General features: G+C 38.0%; 1 protein-coding gene across 1 annotated transcript in view; it reads left to right on the forward strand.

Moving 5' to 3' along the window:
• CACNA2D3 (calcium voltage-gated channel auxiliary subunit alpha2delta 3) overlaps positions 1 to 16348 on the forward strand; it is a 498676-nt gene that overhangs the window by 31513 nt on the left and 450815 nt on the right. Inside the window, exon 2 of the mRNA XM_065687615.1 lies at positions 4969 to 5050. Coding sequence (XP_065543687.1) covers positions 4969 to 5050 — 82 coding nt within the window. The remainder of the gene's footprint in view (positions 1 to 4968; positions 5051 to 16348) is intronic.

The raw sequence follows: 16348 nt of genomic DNA on the forward strand, positions 1-16348 counted from the left end.
GTCTGTTCTTGCTGTATCTGAATCTTCTAATATATGTGGAATATAAACTGTGTATTTTCTTTTTTTGTTTGTGTTTGTTTGTTTTTTAACTTAAATTAAATCTTCAGTTGAGGTGGCTGGCCTCTTTAGCAAGGCTTTTAGCACTTTAGTCTTCTGTGTTTATTCCTCTGTGTTTAGAGCTCACTATACATAAGCATCTGCAAATAGAAATACAATAAACATTTGTGTTAATTATATCATTTCCTCCTACTCTTCTCCCCTGCACCATATGTTCTCTTCTCTCTATGCCTCTCCATTGACTTTTTATTAGGGCTTGATTACGTGTCTAATGGGAAGACCTCAAAGTATGCTCTGCAAATTTGACTTTGTTACTGCACCCTTTAATAAGTGTAAATATATCTGTAGGTAGACAGACGAAAGAACAATGTGATTAATTTGTCAGGTCATTACCATATGTATTTGTGTACAGGGTTTTCATGTAGCCTGTGTTCTCCACTTGAGCCTTTGTGTCAAATCTCGTTTTACCTTTTGCCCTTGACTTGTGCTTTTTTTTTTTTCTGGGGGGAAGAAAAAGGAGGGGAGGTTGTATTGTTTTGGTACACACACATGCCCCTTCCCCCCCAACCCCAATCCCTTGGTTATTCACCTCAATGTGGTCCACTGCAAAAGCTTTGGGGATTCATCAACTTTCTCTGACTGTACCTGTGACTTTCTGTTGCAACACTTGATTCATGTGTCCAAATTTTATTTCTGCTTTCATGGGGAAAACAGCTTCTTTCATTTTCTAAGAGATACTAAGATGTGCCATTGTACTTGATCATCAAAGACAGCAAGAGATTAGATGCCATTTGTATCCCTTTAAAAATAGGGGGTTGGGGTCAATCCAACATAATACACTTGTATGGGGAGCTCTGCTTCTGAGACCACTGGCATGTAACTTGCCTACATTTACTGCTGAGATGCACTTGGGTTTTAGGAGTAAGTTTGCTAAATGCATAAATATTTTCCTTCTCTGATCAGTTATCTGCATGTGTTTTTCTAGCAGGACCACTACTTAAAGATTCTTCCAGATTTGGCAGTTACCTAATAACAGCATAAGGATATGATAGAAATACCACGTTTCTTCCAAAATACAAATTCATTGCTATGCTGCTTTGAAACTTAGCCTTCTTCTGATTTTGCTCCTGGACGTCACAAGATTTATCAAGTAACGAAGCACACTGCTGTATCTCCAGTATAAAGGGCTCAAACCTTTCAGCAGAACTTACCATTTCTTTTTTTGTATTTATTTTACTTGGTGCAAATGTAAACTGTGTAGGGAAAGTTTCTGCATCATTGAGGATAACATAGGTGAAAGACTGAAGTTGCGTTTGAGCTTGTTATCTTGACTGCAGTGATCTGCATACCAGGAATAGTCAGTAGCGGTCAGGCCAGGGTACAATAGCTTGGCAGAAAGTGTTGTCACTTCTACTGCTTCATATGAATGGGTTGTATGTGATAAAGCCCTCTTATAGTACAGGTTTGCTTTTCATTTGCTGAATTATTAAGAGGAACTAAACTGCATGAGTGTAACCACTGTGCATTACTGAAGGAATCTGAAAGCACTCTATGGCATAATGAATACAAATGTTTGTTAGCACAAAAGGAGGTAGCCAGGCTTGTACTGTGTCAGGTATCAACTTCTGTTTCAAGTCAAAAGTGCTGCTTTTTTTTTCTTTTCTGAGATTAGCAATAGTAGAATTAATTTTCTGTAGTAAATATGTGTCCAGTTATACATGCCAAAGGCATAAATTGTAGATTTATTTTATAATCAAATGTGTAATAAACATAAATAAAATCACAGTTTGACAGGTGACTTTATCATATTTTCTTGCCAATAATTAGTGATGGTATTAATACCTGTTAAATATCTCAGGCCTTTTGAATGCAGGCACAGTGTATGTGCTTTCAAAAAGTTTCTAGGACTTTCACTAATTCTTTGAAGAGTGAAACTGTTAACAACTGCTACTTGTCACTTTGGCACTGTTAACTTGAAGCGCGTCAGTATCTGTGTTAATGTAAAAACAAAGTTTGAGTACCGCAAAATAAGCCTTATGAAGGTCCTTCCTGATATTGTTTAGCATGAGAAAAAGCTAAACAGCAGCAGTAGTGAGGCAGCCCACTACTCGTTTTCATGGCTAGGTTTGAAAAGATTCTGTTTATATATGTTCAAAGGGGCACATAATTAATTATATATGGTTAGTCAGTCATGTGCATTTTTACATTTCTGCCTGTAGGTAGGCTGAACATCTGGAGACACCGTAGTGTATTTAAAGCACTGCTTAGAAAATGTACAGTAACAGCATAGGTACTAGGACTTTCAAAATGGTTGGTGAATACACAAAATATTTGTCCCTTTCAACCAAACTTTCATTATTGCTTTCACGTGATGGTGACAGTGCAGACAGAAATATGATCTATTTAGTGGTGGTGATGGGTAGCGGGTGGTGAAAGTTGCAGTGTACCACGCTACTCTGTTCTACCTCTTTTCCCTAGGGTAGCCTTTCTATCTTTAAACCTCTCGTTTCTTCTGAGAAAGCAGAAAGCTTTTATCAGCCAGGTGTTGAATTGAGCTTTTGCTATTTAAAGCCAACTGTTCAGTGCTCTTAGAAATGTTACTGTGGAAAAAAACCCCACAGGTACTACATATCTAGCTTCAAGGCACACAGTGTTAAACAGGGCAAGAACAGTATACAAAGAGAATATTTTGAGGTGTTGATGCTAACTACAGAGGGAAGAAACTGAAATTCTGGAGCGGGCACAGGAGCTGTATTGTATGATGCAAGGATGACTCAGCCCGTGCTCAGATCATCTCCAGGTCTTGCCGTACTTATTTACATTAAAGTTCAATTGCTATTTTAAGTCTGTGCATTTAGTGGAGAAGGTGGTGAGAAACAAGCAGAGGGAGAAGAATAAAAGGAGAAGGCGGGAGGGGAGGTTTTAAAATGCAGCAACAACAAAAATACCTGGACTAGTCCCTTCTGCTCCTCGCGCTGCTCTCTCTGTGAAGGAGCTTGTAATCCTGTGTTTGCTCTATCAAGGGATTCTTCTGTAAGCACAAATTAATAATTTATTCATAAGCTTGAGTCAGTTAGCCCGCATTGATTTTACTTATGCTGCATCTCTCTTCATTCATAAGCCTTTGCTAGTCCGGATCTCTCCGATACTGACTCGCTGCAGCGCTCGGGGGTGGGAAGGCGGCAGCAGCAAACGTGTCTTTATGCACAAGGACGCGATATGTAGGGCTAAATTAAATGGGTGAAAGCGACTGGAGCCCCGGACTCGCTCCGGGAGCTGCTCCCGCTCGCCGGCGATGCAGCTCCAGCAGGGATCGATCCGCTCCGCCCGCCGCCTGCCCGCCGCGGTGCGGTTCCGCGCCCGCGGAGATCGGCTGAGCTCCGGCCGCCCCCCGCCGCGCCGATCCCTGCCCGAATTGGCCGCTCTCCGGGGGGTGGCGGTGTGTGTGTGCGGCCCCCCCCATCCCTCCGCCCCTGCCAACCCGCCGATCCCTCCCCAGAGCAGCCCCAGGCGATGTGCAGCGCTCTCTTCAATCCTTCCTGGCAGGGCTCAACTCCACTTTCAGCTCTTCCAGACTTTGGCTGCCTTTGCCATCCAGAGGCACCCTCCCTCTGGTCCAGCTCCTCCTTTGCCTGCCTCTCTGTCTCGGCGCTATCCCGTTAAAAGGCTGCTGCTCCTGCTCCACTGAACCAGTGCGCTGGCTGACTTGATCTAGGAAGAAGACTGGAGGTTATCAGCGAGGGAGAGGAGAACTCTAGGCAGCTTTCCATTTGCAAAGTGAGCAGTAATTGCAAGAAGACAGCCTCCCCAGTTGGAATCGATAGTCTGCTTTCTTGCTGCTAAGGGCACTTTGGAGCAGCAGTAGGTCACTGAAGTAACTCCAGCACACTGCTGACTGCGGAGTTGTAAAGAACTACGTGCAAGTGGCTGCAGTAGCGCTGGAAAGCGCTTTTCTGTTACCAGGGACACAATAGTTTTCAAATCATTAGAGCTTCGCTTCTGGTCCTCTCCTTCCATTGCACAGAAAGGGTCCTCCTTTGGAAGGATGAGGATGGAGCTGTGATTTCTTTCCGTGTTGTTCTAGCGGAGAGGGGAAAGGTGGGGGAAGAGGCTTTAGAAGCCAAACCTCACTACTGCTGCATTCAGCTTTACCTGAATTTCCCCAAATCTTTCCAAGCGCAGAGAAGCACAATGCCAGAGAATGTGAATCTTCTTCGGGCTTTTGGTTTTTTTTTCTTCTGGACAGCTTTTAACACAGCCTTAGTGGATGTGGTTGGATCGGAGCAGCAGATCCCCTTGTCTGTGTAAGTGCTTTCATGCTACTGCTCTCAGGACAAGTATGAGAACTTGACTCCTCAAGTTCTTATCTTTTTGTATTGCAGATATTTGACTGTTCAAGGCACCTTTGCTCCTGTCTGCTGTGCTTTGAATGGTAGTCTCTAATGCGCTCAGTGCTACTTGGATTTCATTGTAGGAAGCATGTGTTGGTGGAGTTTGTGACCGCAAAGTCTTAACTTGAGTGTTTGTATTTACTGTTAATTCCTTCTCATGTAAGAACTTATCATTCAGAACTGTTTTGCCATTTTTATCTGCTGCTTTCTTTTCAACTGATATATGCTATATAGTGCCAAAGCATGTTTCTGTACAAGCTGATTCTTAAAATTTGAACAGTGAAGGTTGGGTGGGTTCATAACAGAGGCCTTACCTTAGCACAGCGTCTGGTTTGTGCTTAGACTTGAACAGCTGGGCTGATCTTTTGCTGTGCTTAGGTTTCTTAGCGAGCTGTTTAATGCAGAATTGCTAGGATCCTTCTGAGTGCAGCTGAGGCTGTTACAGTCTGTGTTGCTTGCTATGACATGTGTATTACATTTCTTCCTGTCTTTTTTTTTTTTTTTTTTTTATCCTTCACAGTGTGAAGCTCTGGGCCTCAGCATTTGGTGGAGAGATCAAATCTATTGCAGCGAAGTACTCAGGTTCCCAGCTCCTGCAGAAGGTAAGGATCTCTTCAGTTGTAATAAGGTTTTAACAGAGAAAATGGAGGCAGATTTAATTTTTTAAATGAATAGGAAAGCAGTGCTGAACATGCTTTGGTCCAAGATCTATTTTCATATTGCATGCTAGTCCCTGATTGCTCTTTGCATTGCACTGCACTATCTGGAGAGTCCTTGTTTAAGCAGATACTTTTCTGTTTGGGTAATTTTTTTTAATTTTTTTTTTGTTTGTTTTTGTTATCAGTAACTATAAAGTCCAGCACTTATTTCTTGGAGTCTAGGCTTCACCCTAGGTTGCAGGTATTAATTCTGGTTGCTGCACTGTGTTGATGCTTCTGTGTAGAAACAGCTGTTTCTTATGAAAAATGTCAACTTCATTGAAGGAGCAGAATAGTGCACATTGTATTGTTTTCACCCTGAGCTGTATGTACGAAATTCACTGTATCAGGAGAAGGTGGCTGTACTGTTGTTTGTCATCTCTGCAGTTTTTACAATTCCATTATTCCCCCAATCATCTCAACCCAGTGCTGGGATGTATTACATCATTACAGATAAGAGGAATGAATGTGGTTATCTTCTTGCTTAGCTGCACAGCTGGGTAATAAGCTACTGAAGTATTGCAAAAACTTGAGAAATTGGCATAAGTCTACATAATTGGGACAGCAGGTAATGAGAAAGCGGGTTTGAGTATTGGGTATGTATCAAGGGACTGTGTTTATGATAATTTAAATACAGCACCTATAGTAAAGTTTTGTATTCTAGACTATTTTTACAGCAGTTACTGAAAAAAATATGAGAGACTAAGGAATATGCTAAAGATTGCGATTTTTGTGGCATTTAATATGTCATCCTCAGAATGCAGTATGGAAATGGGAAAACATCAGGACATTCAACCCATTTGTTAAATTTCTGCAGGATTTTTAGATGTGATTTTTAGTTCCGAGCAAAACATTAATTTTTTTTTTGTCTGATTACAAAGGAAGTTATTCCTTGATCTTGTAGCACTTATTTTGAAAGGCTTGTAGATGTATTAAATTATGTAACAGTACACGTAGCAGCTGAATCAAAAAGCTTATGCTGTCCATGTAAAATGAAAGCAGCTGACTTAATGATTACTAAAAGCATACAAATTCCTTAAAATTATCCCTGTCTTTTCAGTGTTGTATACCCACTACTGCAAAACGTGGCTAAACATTCATTAAGCTAAAATACAGAGCTATTAGAGGTCTACCTTCCAAGGCTGTTAAATGGCTTCGCTTGAGTATATCGGGCAAACTTTGATTTTAATCTGAAAATCTGGACATTGAGTACTTATACTTCTAGCTCGCATTCTTTAAAGTCTGCGTAGTCTTATCACATTTTTGTATGAACTACTTCCATTTATAAAACAGATGGAGCTTTCAGTTTAGATTAGCATCTAATCAAGTATTATTAAAAGGCTATAATTTTTTATTGGACCATAATAAACAGGTACCTTTATTTAACTTTGGAACTGTTCCATGTACAGCCATTTTTTGTACTAAAATGGCTTTAAAACTTAAGTCTACCAGATACAGATGGTCCATCTTTTTTCTAGAAAAATATGGACTCTACTGTGTTTTGTAATCGCACTACAATCCACAAAGAATCCATCTGAGATCCTTAATCATTCTTCCCTTCCTCACAGTAGACACTGCTGTCATTCCTTCTGTAATGTATTTTTTTTCCTTTGAAGTAGCAAGATAGCTTCCTATTGGTTGTTATAATTGTAGGTAATTGGAAGCTATTCATTTTACCTTTTCATCAGCATCCTTTCTATTTCACTAATGAATCTGTGATTCTGTTTTTGAAGGTGGACACTGTATGTTTCTTCTAAGCTGTTTTGGTTTTGTTTCTTGCTTTTGTTATGCTATTTCATTATTGAATGAAAGAGGAAAGACATAACACAGATTTGACAGGTATTTAGAGCATTTTGATTCCTCTGTTGCATCTTTTTTTTTTTTTTCTTTTTCCCTTCTTGTTGCAATAGTTTTAGGAACCCTCTAATGCTTTTTATTTAGATTTCTAAGTGTTACTGTCTCTTCAAGCTTGCTCTTTCTTGCTGTTGATTGTGACAAATGAGTCTGGATGACAGATGACTTTAACATTATCTTTTTTGTATTTGTTATAAATTCTAGCTCTCCTGAAAGCTTGTGCGAACAAAAACATACCAAAGTTAAAGATTTTAAAGTATTTTCAACACGTAAAATTCAGTGACAGAAAGCTGTCGTAACAATTAAGGAATGATAGCACAGTAAGGCTTCTAAATGCAAATGTGGTGTTTTTTTTTTCTCCCCCCTCCCTCCCTACTAGCCAGCCATCAAGAATCCATTTGGTATTTACTGTGAGCTCTGAGTGATCACAGTCAATGTCTTACTGAAGTCCAGATTCCACTCTTAGAAGCTGTGCAGCTTCTAATATGACTGGGGGAATCCATGTTTTCTGATTGTGAATTAAGCATCATTAAACAAATGAAGGTATAAAATGTGTGTATAATTATGTATCTGGGCAGTATAGATTTCTCAATTACCAGATGCTTTGTTGTGCCATTAAATTTAATAAAGGCTTGCTAAATGAAAAATTAACATAAAGGTTACTTGAGTAATTTTGTTAGCGTATATAGCATACACAGTGAGCACTAATTTCAAAAGAATGTGTTGGAAATCAAGGTTCTGCTGCCTAAATGTTTTACACATTGAGTCATTTGACTCACGATAAAATTTCATTGAGCAAATGAAGTCATGAGAGATACTCAGTAAGCAAAAACTTGCCAGGTTATATTTACGAGCATTGATTTTTAGTTATTGAAATTCTCAAGTCTTGCCGTATGGTGAACATCAAATGAGTAACCAGCATTGTCATCCTCTTGAATTTCAAAAAGATGCATAAAAATATTTTTGTCTCTTTTGGAAACTATTTATTTTCTTAAAAAAACCCACAGGATGTTATTTTCATTGAATATTTTATTATTTTACTATATTATGATAATCTTACTCAAGTATGTTGTTATGCCTCCTAAGAGTAAATGAGATACGTTTTTTCCCAAAAAAGACTTTATATGACACAGGCACTGTAAATAGCTCAGAAAATAACAATAGTTCAGTAAATAACTTCAGAAATGGTGATGAGCAAAATTAGCATTTAAAAATGTAGCATTTCAATGTTTTACTACTTACTTTCAAGGTGAAGGAAGAGCATTCAGTGTTCAAATAACTTAGGAATAATATAGTCGTATTTTCTTCTGTATGGTTAGCTGACTTACAGAGGTTTTACAGTTGTCATAGATTTGGCAGTATACAAGAAGCTGCATGGTGCTGTAGAGGCATGCATACTCTTTACCTACTCAGCAAATACTGCTGGGGCTTAAGAACTGGTTCAAATTTTAATTGTCTCTTAGGTGCTTGTATTTTTTGCCTAGACTGTTGAAAGACATCTGCCTTATTTGAATTTTGATGCTGCTTTAAACTATTTTAAACACACTGATTATGTTTAGTGAATGTGAGAGTGTGAGTGCAGCCCACTGGTAAAGCTGCAGGCTTGCAGTATAGGATGCAAAGCAAGGGTTAGGTACCAGGAAGATACTTCAGCTGCTCCAGTTAGAATTTTTGAGGAACAGGCTTTGGGGAGTGCTACTATTCCCATTACAGTGTCCATGGTAATAATGTGTTTTCAGTTCCACACTGTTGCAAAATAGTAGTAGTAATAAAATGGTAGAAAAAAAATGCAGGTAATTTGCCTTCTGTTAACATTAAAAATAATTGCCGTTGCACATGAAAGTTTTTCTAATATCAATGAAGTGTCTGCTTCTCTAAAAATGCAGTGTGATCTCTACTTTCTCAGACTTCTTTTAGAAAGACTGGTTTTTAAAATAACTTGTAAATGTTCTGAGCTTTTATAATTCTTGAATTGGTCCTGAATAGTCAATATTATTTGATTGCAGATGTAGAAGAGTTTCTAACTGAAAAGGAACTTTCATTTATTGGTTCTGCCTTAAAGGTTTCTTACTGAAGACAAGCTTGTTTTAAGGCTCCCTCAGATTTTTCTTATGTAAGTTGTCCAAAGCAGTCTAGGCTGTTACGCAAACACTGACTGCCCTGGTCTCAGCAGTCTGTAGTCTGCATCTGTTGGCTTCTTTCAGCAAATTCTACCTTGTGTTAGGACTTGTGAAATCATATTATTTTCTCAAAGTAGGTTTTTCAAACAGTATAGCATTCCTGTTTTTGAAGGTTCAGAAGTGCATTTGTCTTACTGACTAGACTTGTTGCTGTATCTTTCCAGTTTCTTAGAAGTATGGAAATGTCAGTGCAGAACTAGTACAACAGGGTGAGTTAGATCAGTTACCATTCAGCTGGTGTGTCTGATTCATGCAGTACATCTATCTTTAGTTTTAAACTGTATAATAGTGACTTAAATTCTTAAAAGTTTAGTCCAATCATTTTGATGTTGATTGCTTTTCTTTTATTCAGCATTATGTTGGTGTTGGTTTTGGTCTTTGTAGACTGATTCTTCTTTGCTCAGAACACTGCAAATACTGCTTAGAAGGAAGTGTCAGTAGGTTTGAGGCATGCAGGTTAAAGGATAGACGTGGATTAGCTTCTTAGATACCAATTTAAACTTTAACTATCTGAGCAATTTTTAGAATAGTAAAAATAATACTGACCTTTTTCCTGTGAAAAACTGGTAAAAAATAATCAAAACCTGCAGATATTACTATGATTTAGAAAGAAACACAAAGCAACAACCCATGACCACCTACTGCAAAAAACCCCAAGAGCAACCTGCTGCCCCTTCCACAACAAGAACAACAGAACCGAAACCCAAACTCAAAAACCCCATCAGCCAGGTAAATGGTATAGAGCTTACCAGAAGCTCTATTCAGAGTCAATTCGTTATGATTCAGACTCCTGAAGCCTGGATTATGTAAAATGTGTCTTCTAGCACAGAGTTAGCATTAGAAAACCCAAGAATCTTAAATCACTTGAATTCCAATGATTAATGCAAGTGATGCTTTGGAACTTGTGGAGCTTGAACCACCTTGCCCTTAAATTCTTACAGATCTTCATACTACAGGGTTATTCTCTGTGCCAAACTAGTTATGGACCATTTAAGTGTGTTTGGTGAAATATTTAATGTTGTTAGCTGCAGACATAAAACTTTTAGATAGATATTTTAATTTATGCTTGTTCAAGAGAAAATATAACCACACACTGATACACTCATAGTGTATTAGATGGAAAAACCTGCTGGGTCCAATACTAATTTTCTGGTAACATCTTGACCTGTAGAAGAAAATATAACAGTACTATAAAACTTTCAGTAGTGTGATCTCTCTTTCTCAATAACAGTATAATTTTTCCTTCTTTCTTGTAACCAAGTTCTGCCTTCTCTGGAGGTATTGGAGAATTTCTTCACTTTCAGTAAAATTAGAACTACATCCTGGATGATCGATGGTCTTATTCTCCTCTCCTGTTTGAATGTTATGGCAAGAGTAATAATTTCTTGGTGTTGGCCATGTTTTTAAAATGTAGCCTAAATGAGCCTGAATCTTTATACTTTATCCTTAACTAAAAGGAAAGCCTTGTTTAAACCATGGTGAATTTATGCTCTTCTGCTACCAGCACTTTATATTTTGCAGTATTTTCTGTCTTTCTGGGTTTTGCAAGCACAGCGTGATCCTCTTATTTGTATTATTGAAAGTAAATGTTTTATTTTTAGTATGTAATTGAAATGTGATATGGCTTCAGTAAGTTTATGATACGTGCATTACATTTTTGTAATGTGTTTTAATATGGAAATTGAGTGGACAATCTAACTGGGAAACATCAGATCTTGAAAGGAAATGAATGTTAATTCCTTTGCTTAATGCATTTATGGTTGGTTATTTTCACATCCTGTATTGGAAAATGCTTACATTTCCAGGTTAAAAGAGCCAGTCTCCATGCAAATTATCTTGGCAGTGAAGGTACGTAGAGCCATGAATAGATGCTGTATTGTAGTGGTGATTCACTTCTAGGCAACTGCTAATCAATACGCTATGCTTTCAAATGTCATTATTGTTCTGTAGTGTACAGTTTTTTGTTGCTGATAATAAGTGGTTATACATTGTCAACACAAATTATATATTGATAGGATAGATTGTATCATAGGTTGCTGTAGAAGCTCCACTGTAAGGTTTTCATGAAATACTAGGATTAGTGTGTTGTTACCACGAAGTTCCATTTTGCTTTTCCTATGTATATATGTTATATATGTATATTATTACAGAGTTGCATAGTCATTTTTGTGACCCTATTTAGCATCTGCCCAGTTCACTTGTAAAACTTGAGCATTTTCTCAGGGTGAATATGTATTTAAAAAGGAAGGAAGTCTGTGCAAAACCACTTTTCTTTTATCATAGTTGGAGAGAAGTTGGAAGCATCTTGCAAGATTTTCCAGAGTTGATGAATCCCAGGGATAGATACTAGTATGCTGTATGCATGAGGACGATGATATGACATGAAGAGATTGTGATTGGTAAAGAGAGACAGACTTGTACTCATAGGAGTGTACAGATATTACAGCCAGTGTATAAAATTTAATCTGGGAGTAAAATAGTAGTACAATACAGAATACAGGAGTTAAGCTGTTATAGAAGAGTTGGCTTCATGCAGTTTTTAGGAGCATCTTAGCAGTAGCCAGAGCATTTTGGATTGTTTTAATAAACTAAACTTGAATTGGCAGACAGAAGTCAAGTTTGGAAGAAAATTATTTCTTTAGCTGGACAAAGGCAAAATATGTCTGTTTCATCAATGGTGCTCTTTGAGAATGAAGGGAGAAACAGATTTGAATTTATAGTAAAGCTCGCGTTAGGTGGTTAAACGTGTGCTTGAAATTACTTGGATTCAAATCTTGGACAAGTCTGTTGGTGTGGGGGGTGTGTTTTGAAATGTGTCTTCAAAATAGGAATGCCTGAGCAACACTCACTGCCAGGCAATTTTCAGGAAGGAGATGGTGGTGGAGTTGGAGGAGGTGATGATGCTATAGTGAAAGGTAGAAATACTTAATATGCTTTTCTAAATGCTTTGTAGAGGAATATGGTTTTCATCTTGTGCACATGAGTTCAGGTTTGTTTCCAGGAAGATACCTAACATAGGAAAAATGTATTTTTTTTTTTTTTCCTCAGAGTGTTTCAAGCTCTGTGAGAAAGCAAATTACCTTAGCAAGAATTTTGGTGGCAGAGATGGGCAGAATTGTTGCTTCTTCTCATAGACTAATTAATGTAAGTAGAGACTTGTATCTTCTACAGATACCTTCAGAGAGACTAAGCGTTTTCACTAGCTTCCTATTATGCCTGAGGTATTTCCTCCCTCCACCTGCTGTCAAATGCGTCCATCATAACCCCGTTATGGATGTGTCAAGTTCTGACACTGATTTACAGAAGTCATTAGAGGAAGTCAGAGACTCTAGGTGTTCTTGTTACTTCTGCTGTCTGTGACTATTGTGAATATACTGAGGGGATCAGGAATGTTTCACCTTCAAAGATTCATCTGATCTGATACATTTTACTTGCTTCCCATTTGTGCCGTATGTTCTAGTGAAATGGCTGATGTGGCTATCTTTAATCTCTGTAGAGATCTGAGAATTGACTGGGAACCTCATGTATGATAAAACATATGTCAAATCCATATTTATGAGTCTAGAAATGTTCTAAACTGTAGAAACTCTTAAAAGTAAGATATTTATGTCAGAGATGAGGGACAACCAGTCCTGAATTCCAAAAACCCTTTCAATGTCTGATGCAGACAGGTATGCTGTGTGAAAGAGACAACCTTAATAAATTAAGGTAGAAAATTGGAGGTGGTGGTGGTAGGAGACCCAAAGTAAAAAATAAAAAAAGGCTTTTCCTTTTGTACTGAGAAAGAAAATGTGGAGAAATGTAAATGGGGCAGTGGAGAGGAAAGAAAGGAAGAACTAGGTCTATTTCACTAGACAGTGATGTAGTGCTATGGGCAAAGCTGTGTTTGAGCATAACCAGTAAAAAACTTGAAATATTGCAACATTCTTAACCTGCAGAAAACCAGGAAGAAGAATAAACGTGTTCTCTGTATCCCTGGTAGATGAACAGGAACTGGTCTTTAAACAGAAGAATTAGGTTTTCTTACCATCAAAATGATGGTAAGAATAGTGTGGAAATCTTCCAGGGTACTTTTTAGGACAGGTTACCTGTTGCTAGATCTCAAACTGCCTTGTGTTAGGAAGATGACTGCATACACACAATAATGTGGTCATGGTCTTTGTGACCCCTGGTGGTCGTTTCTTCATTATTTTCCTCTTCGTTGCTTCATCCTTTGGCTGAACTTTGGAATTGGCCAGACTTGTCCATTTGCCAGCTCCTTGGTTCTAACTGGTTTCCCTAAACAGTAACTGAAGAGTTCTCTTCCTTGCCATTTTTATAGAGTCCATCTGGGTTCCAGGTCGCTTAGTTACAAGCAAAAGGTTTGTTCTATATACAATGAGCTATCCTTCATTCTGTCTTTCTTGTTCTTTCCCTATCTCGCTATAGAAGGAGAAATATATTAAATATAACAGGTGCAGTCTCCATGTATATGACTTGAAGTCCCACAACCACATGGTAAGGCTTCAACAAGGGTTAGCTTTTCAAGATGTCCCAATGTGTCATTACATTAAGTGTGACTATGAAGCTTGTAGGTAATAGAGCTCTGCTAGGGTTTATAAGATAGTGTGATGTTCCAGTAACAGAGAAGGAAATGGTTGATTAGATGCAACCTCCTGGTTTATTTGCTATGTACCTGCCACATGTTCTAGTTCTTTGTTATCAGCAATCGTTAGTGTTCAGTAAAGTTTGTTCTTAACTCTTCTTACTCTTGAGTTCTTCCAAAATATTACTTTGGGAGAGTTTTTGGTATTTTAGGAAGAGCCTGTTTGGTTGGTTGGATAGGGTCATAAAGGCATATAGGTTCTGGCAATAAGTCTTATTCAGGAGAGTGTTTGACAGGTGGTTGTTTCTAGCCATTTGTTCTGTCTGTCAAGATTCCTTAAAGAACTGTAAGAAGTTAAACTGATACATTTCATTGAAGTGATCAAAACAATTTCTAAAATATTAGAAGGCATTCTCTGTCAAAGCACTTACATCTACTCCTGTGTTTTACTTTTGCCTTCCTTAATTTGACATGTTGTTTTATTGTTGTCTTTGTCTCTCTCTGCCTGTCCTCCTCTTTCTAAACCAGTTTATTTATCTTATATTTGAATCTTACTGTTTTAAAATGGGCAGATGTTCTAGAGAGAAGTGGTTTCTTCTCAGACTGATGTCAAATGTTTTGCATAAATCAGTTTGCAGTAAGGAGTCATTGAAAAAGACAATTATTACTATTTATCCTTCAGACTAGGTTATAAGATCTTAGAGCACCCAAGGCAAGGAAGTAGACAATGTAAGAAAATGTTGTTCTCAGGTTCATCAACAAAACAAATCATATGGTGACCTAACTTAGTTCATAAGGTTGGGGCTATAAGGTGGCAAGTATGTGTGTGTATAATTCATTCTGTGTATTTGGGCTTAATGTGTGGATCCTGTTGATGATTTCGATTGCTTAGATTTATGAATTACAATAGTCTCCTTATTTGAAGATTTGTTCTTAGTTTTCAGAAAAGGGCAGAAATTACTTCTGAGATTCTAATAGCTTCATCAAACATTTTCCATTGGTGTATTCAAAATACGGAGTTGACAGGCTTCCCTGAATTTTGTGCAGCTGGCAGATTACATATTACGTTAACACTGTTTGTCTGTAATGTGCAAGTTGAGTAGATCTCCTCTCATTAATTTTCTTCTGAGTACAGTGATACTGAATTAAAAAAAATCTAATTGTAATCTTATAGCTGAGACTTTTGTGTTTGCTACTAATGACTCAGCAAAACTGGTTCTGGGGAAAAAAAAATCTCCTTTTATACAACTGTCTTATTGTTTTCTGCTGTGGAACTCTGGTTTTAATAATTTCTGCAATCATGGAATAATTCTTCTAAATCTTCCACAATGGTATTTTAACTCAAATTCCTGCACAAAGCAAAGTCAATGCTGAAATCTGCACAGATTTCTTGGGGCCTTGTTAAGTCTGATCTTCAGAACCTTTAAGGACAGAGATACTCTAACCTCTTCTTTGTTAGAATGCTTGCTTCTACTCTGGATGAAAAGTTACTTAAGCTGGAGCTTTGCATTTCCGGGTATGACTGCTGTCTGTCACTTCCATGAATAGCCTTGGTTCATCTTCTCTGTAACCTCCTTGTAGGTGTGGAAAGGCATGACAGTGAGTCATGGCGGGCCTCTCTTAGGTCGCAGTCATAGACAGTTTCATACCATCTGTTTAGTTGCGTCATCAGGTCTCAACGCTTTCTTTTCTGACCTGTTCTTTAAAATAGCTTGCACTCACAGGCTCTTAAACTGAACTCTCTGCTTTTTCGTATTCAGGTAGGCTTTTTTCCCCACAGACACTCCTCTCAATAGGAGTATGTAACTGGTCTCGTAACTATTAAGTCTCGAGTAATTTCCACTCAGTTGATTGCACAAATGGGAGAAGGGTGGTGGCTTTTATTTTTGTGTTGTATTTGTCGTGGTAACACAGGAATTTCTCTTCTAATCCAGGGCTGAACCAAAACCTTTAGCTCACAGTTGCTTCACTAGCCATTTTCTTTTACTGTCTTTAGCAGACACAGTATCTTAAGTGACATCAGTGTTGAACAGAAATACTTTGTCAGCTGATAGGTTTTATGCCTTACTGTCTGTTTTCACTTCTACAGTAGTTGGCAAGGAGCTGCTTGGTGCTTTTACACACTAACAAGGATTTGACATGCTTTACTCAAAAGCAAGAGTCCAAATTACACAATCATAGTATCTCTAGACCTGTTTGATCAAAGCAATTTAAGGCATTTGGAAGGCATTATGAAAACTTATGGTGAGGGCCACTGTAGTTCCTCTTGTTCCTCCAGGTTATATTTGAATGTTTGGCTATTCAGTATATTCTCAAGATTTGTGTCAAGCTATCCAAGTTGCTCATTTTCAAGACACACAAAAAAAGGTGTCTAATACTGGGTATTACAATTTTACATTGGGAACACATAATTGGTCACAAAATTAGGTAATTATCTTTTAAAGTGACAAAGCTTCAGAGACAAAAAGCAGCAATATTCAAACTTCAGCTTTACCTTGAAGCTAAATGACTATCATTTTATGACAGCTGTGCAAAATGTATGACTGCTGAGCTGTTTGTACATGATGCTATCGTATTACATTA

This window comes from Lathamus discolor, chromosome 7 (genome assembly GCF_037157495.1).
Source record: "Lathamus discolor isolate bLatDis1 chromosome 7, bLatDis1.hap1, whole genome shotgun sequence".
Classification (NCBI taxonomy): Eukaryota; Metazoa; Chordata; class Aves; order Psittaciformes; family Psittacidae; genus Lathamus; species Lathamus discolor.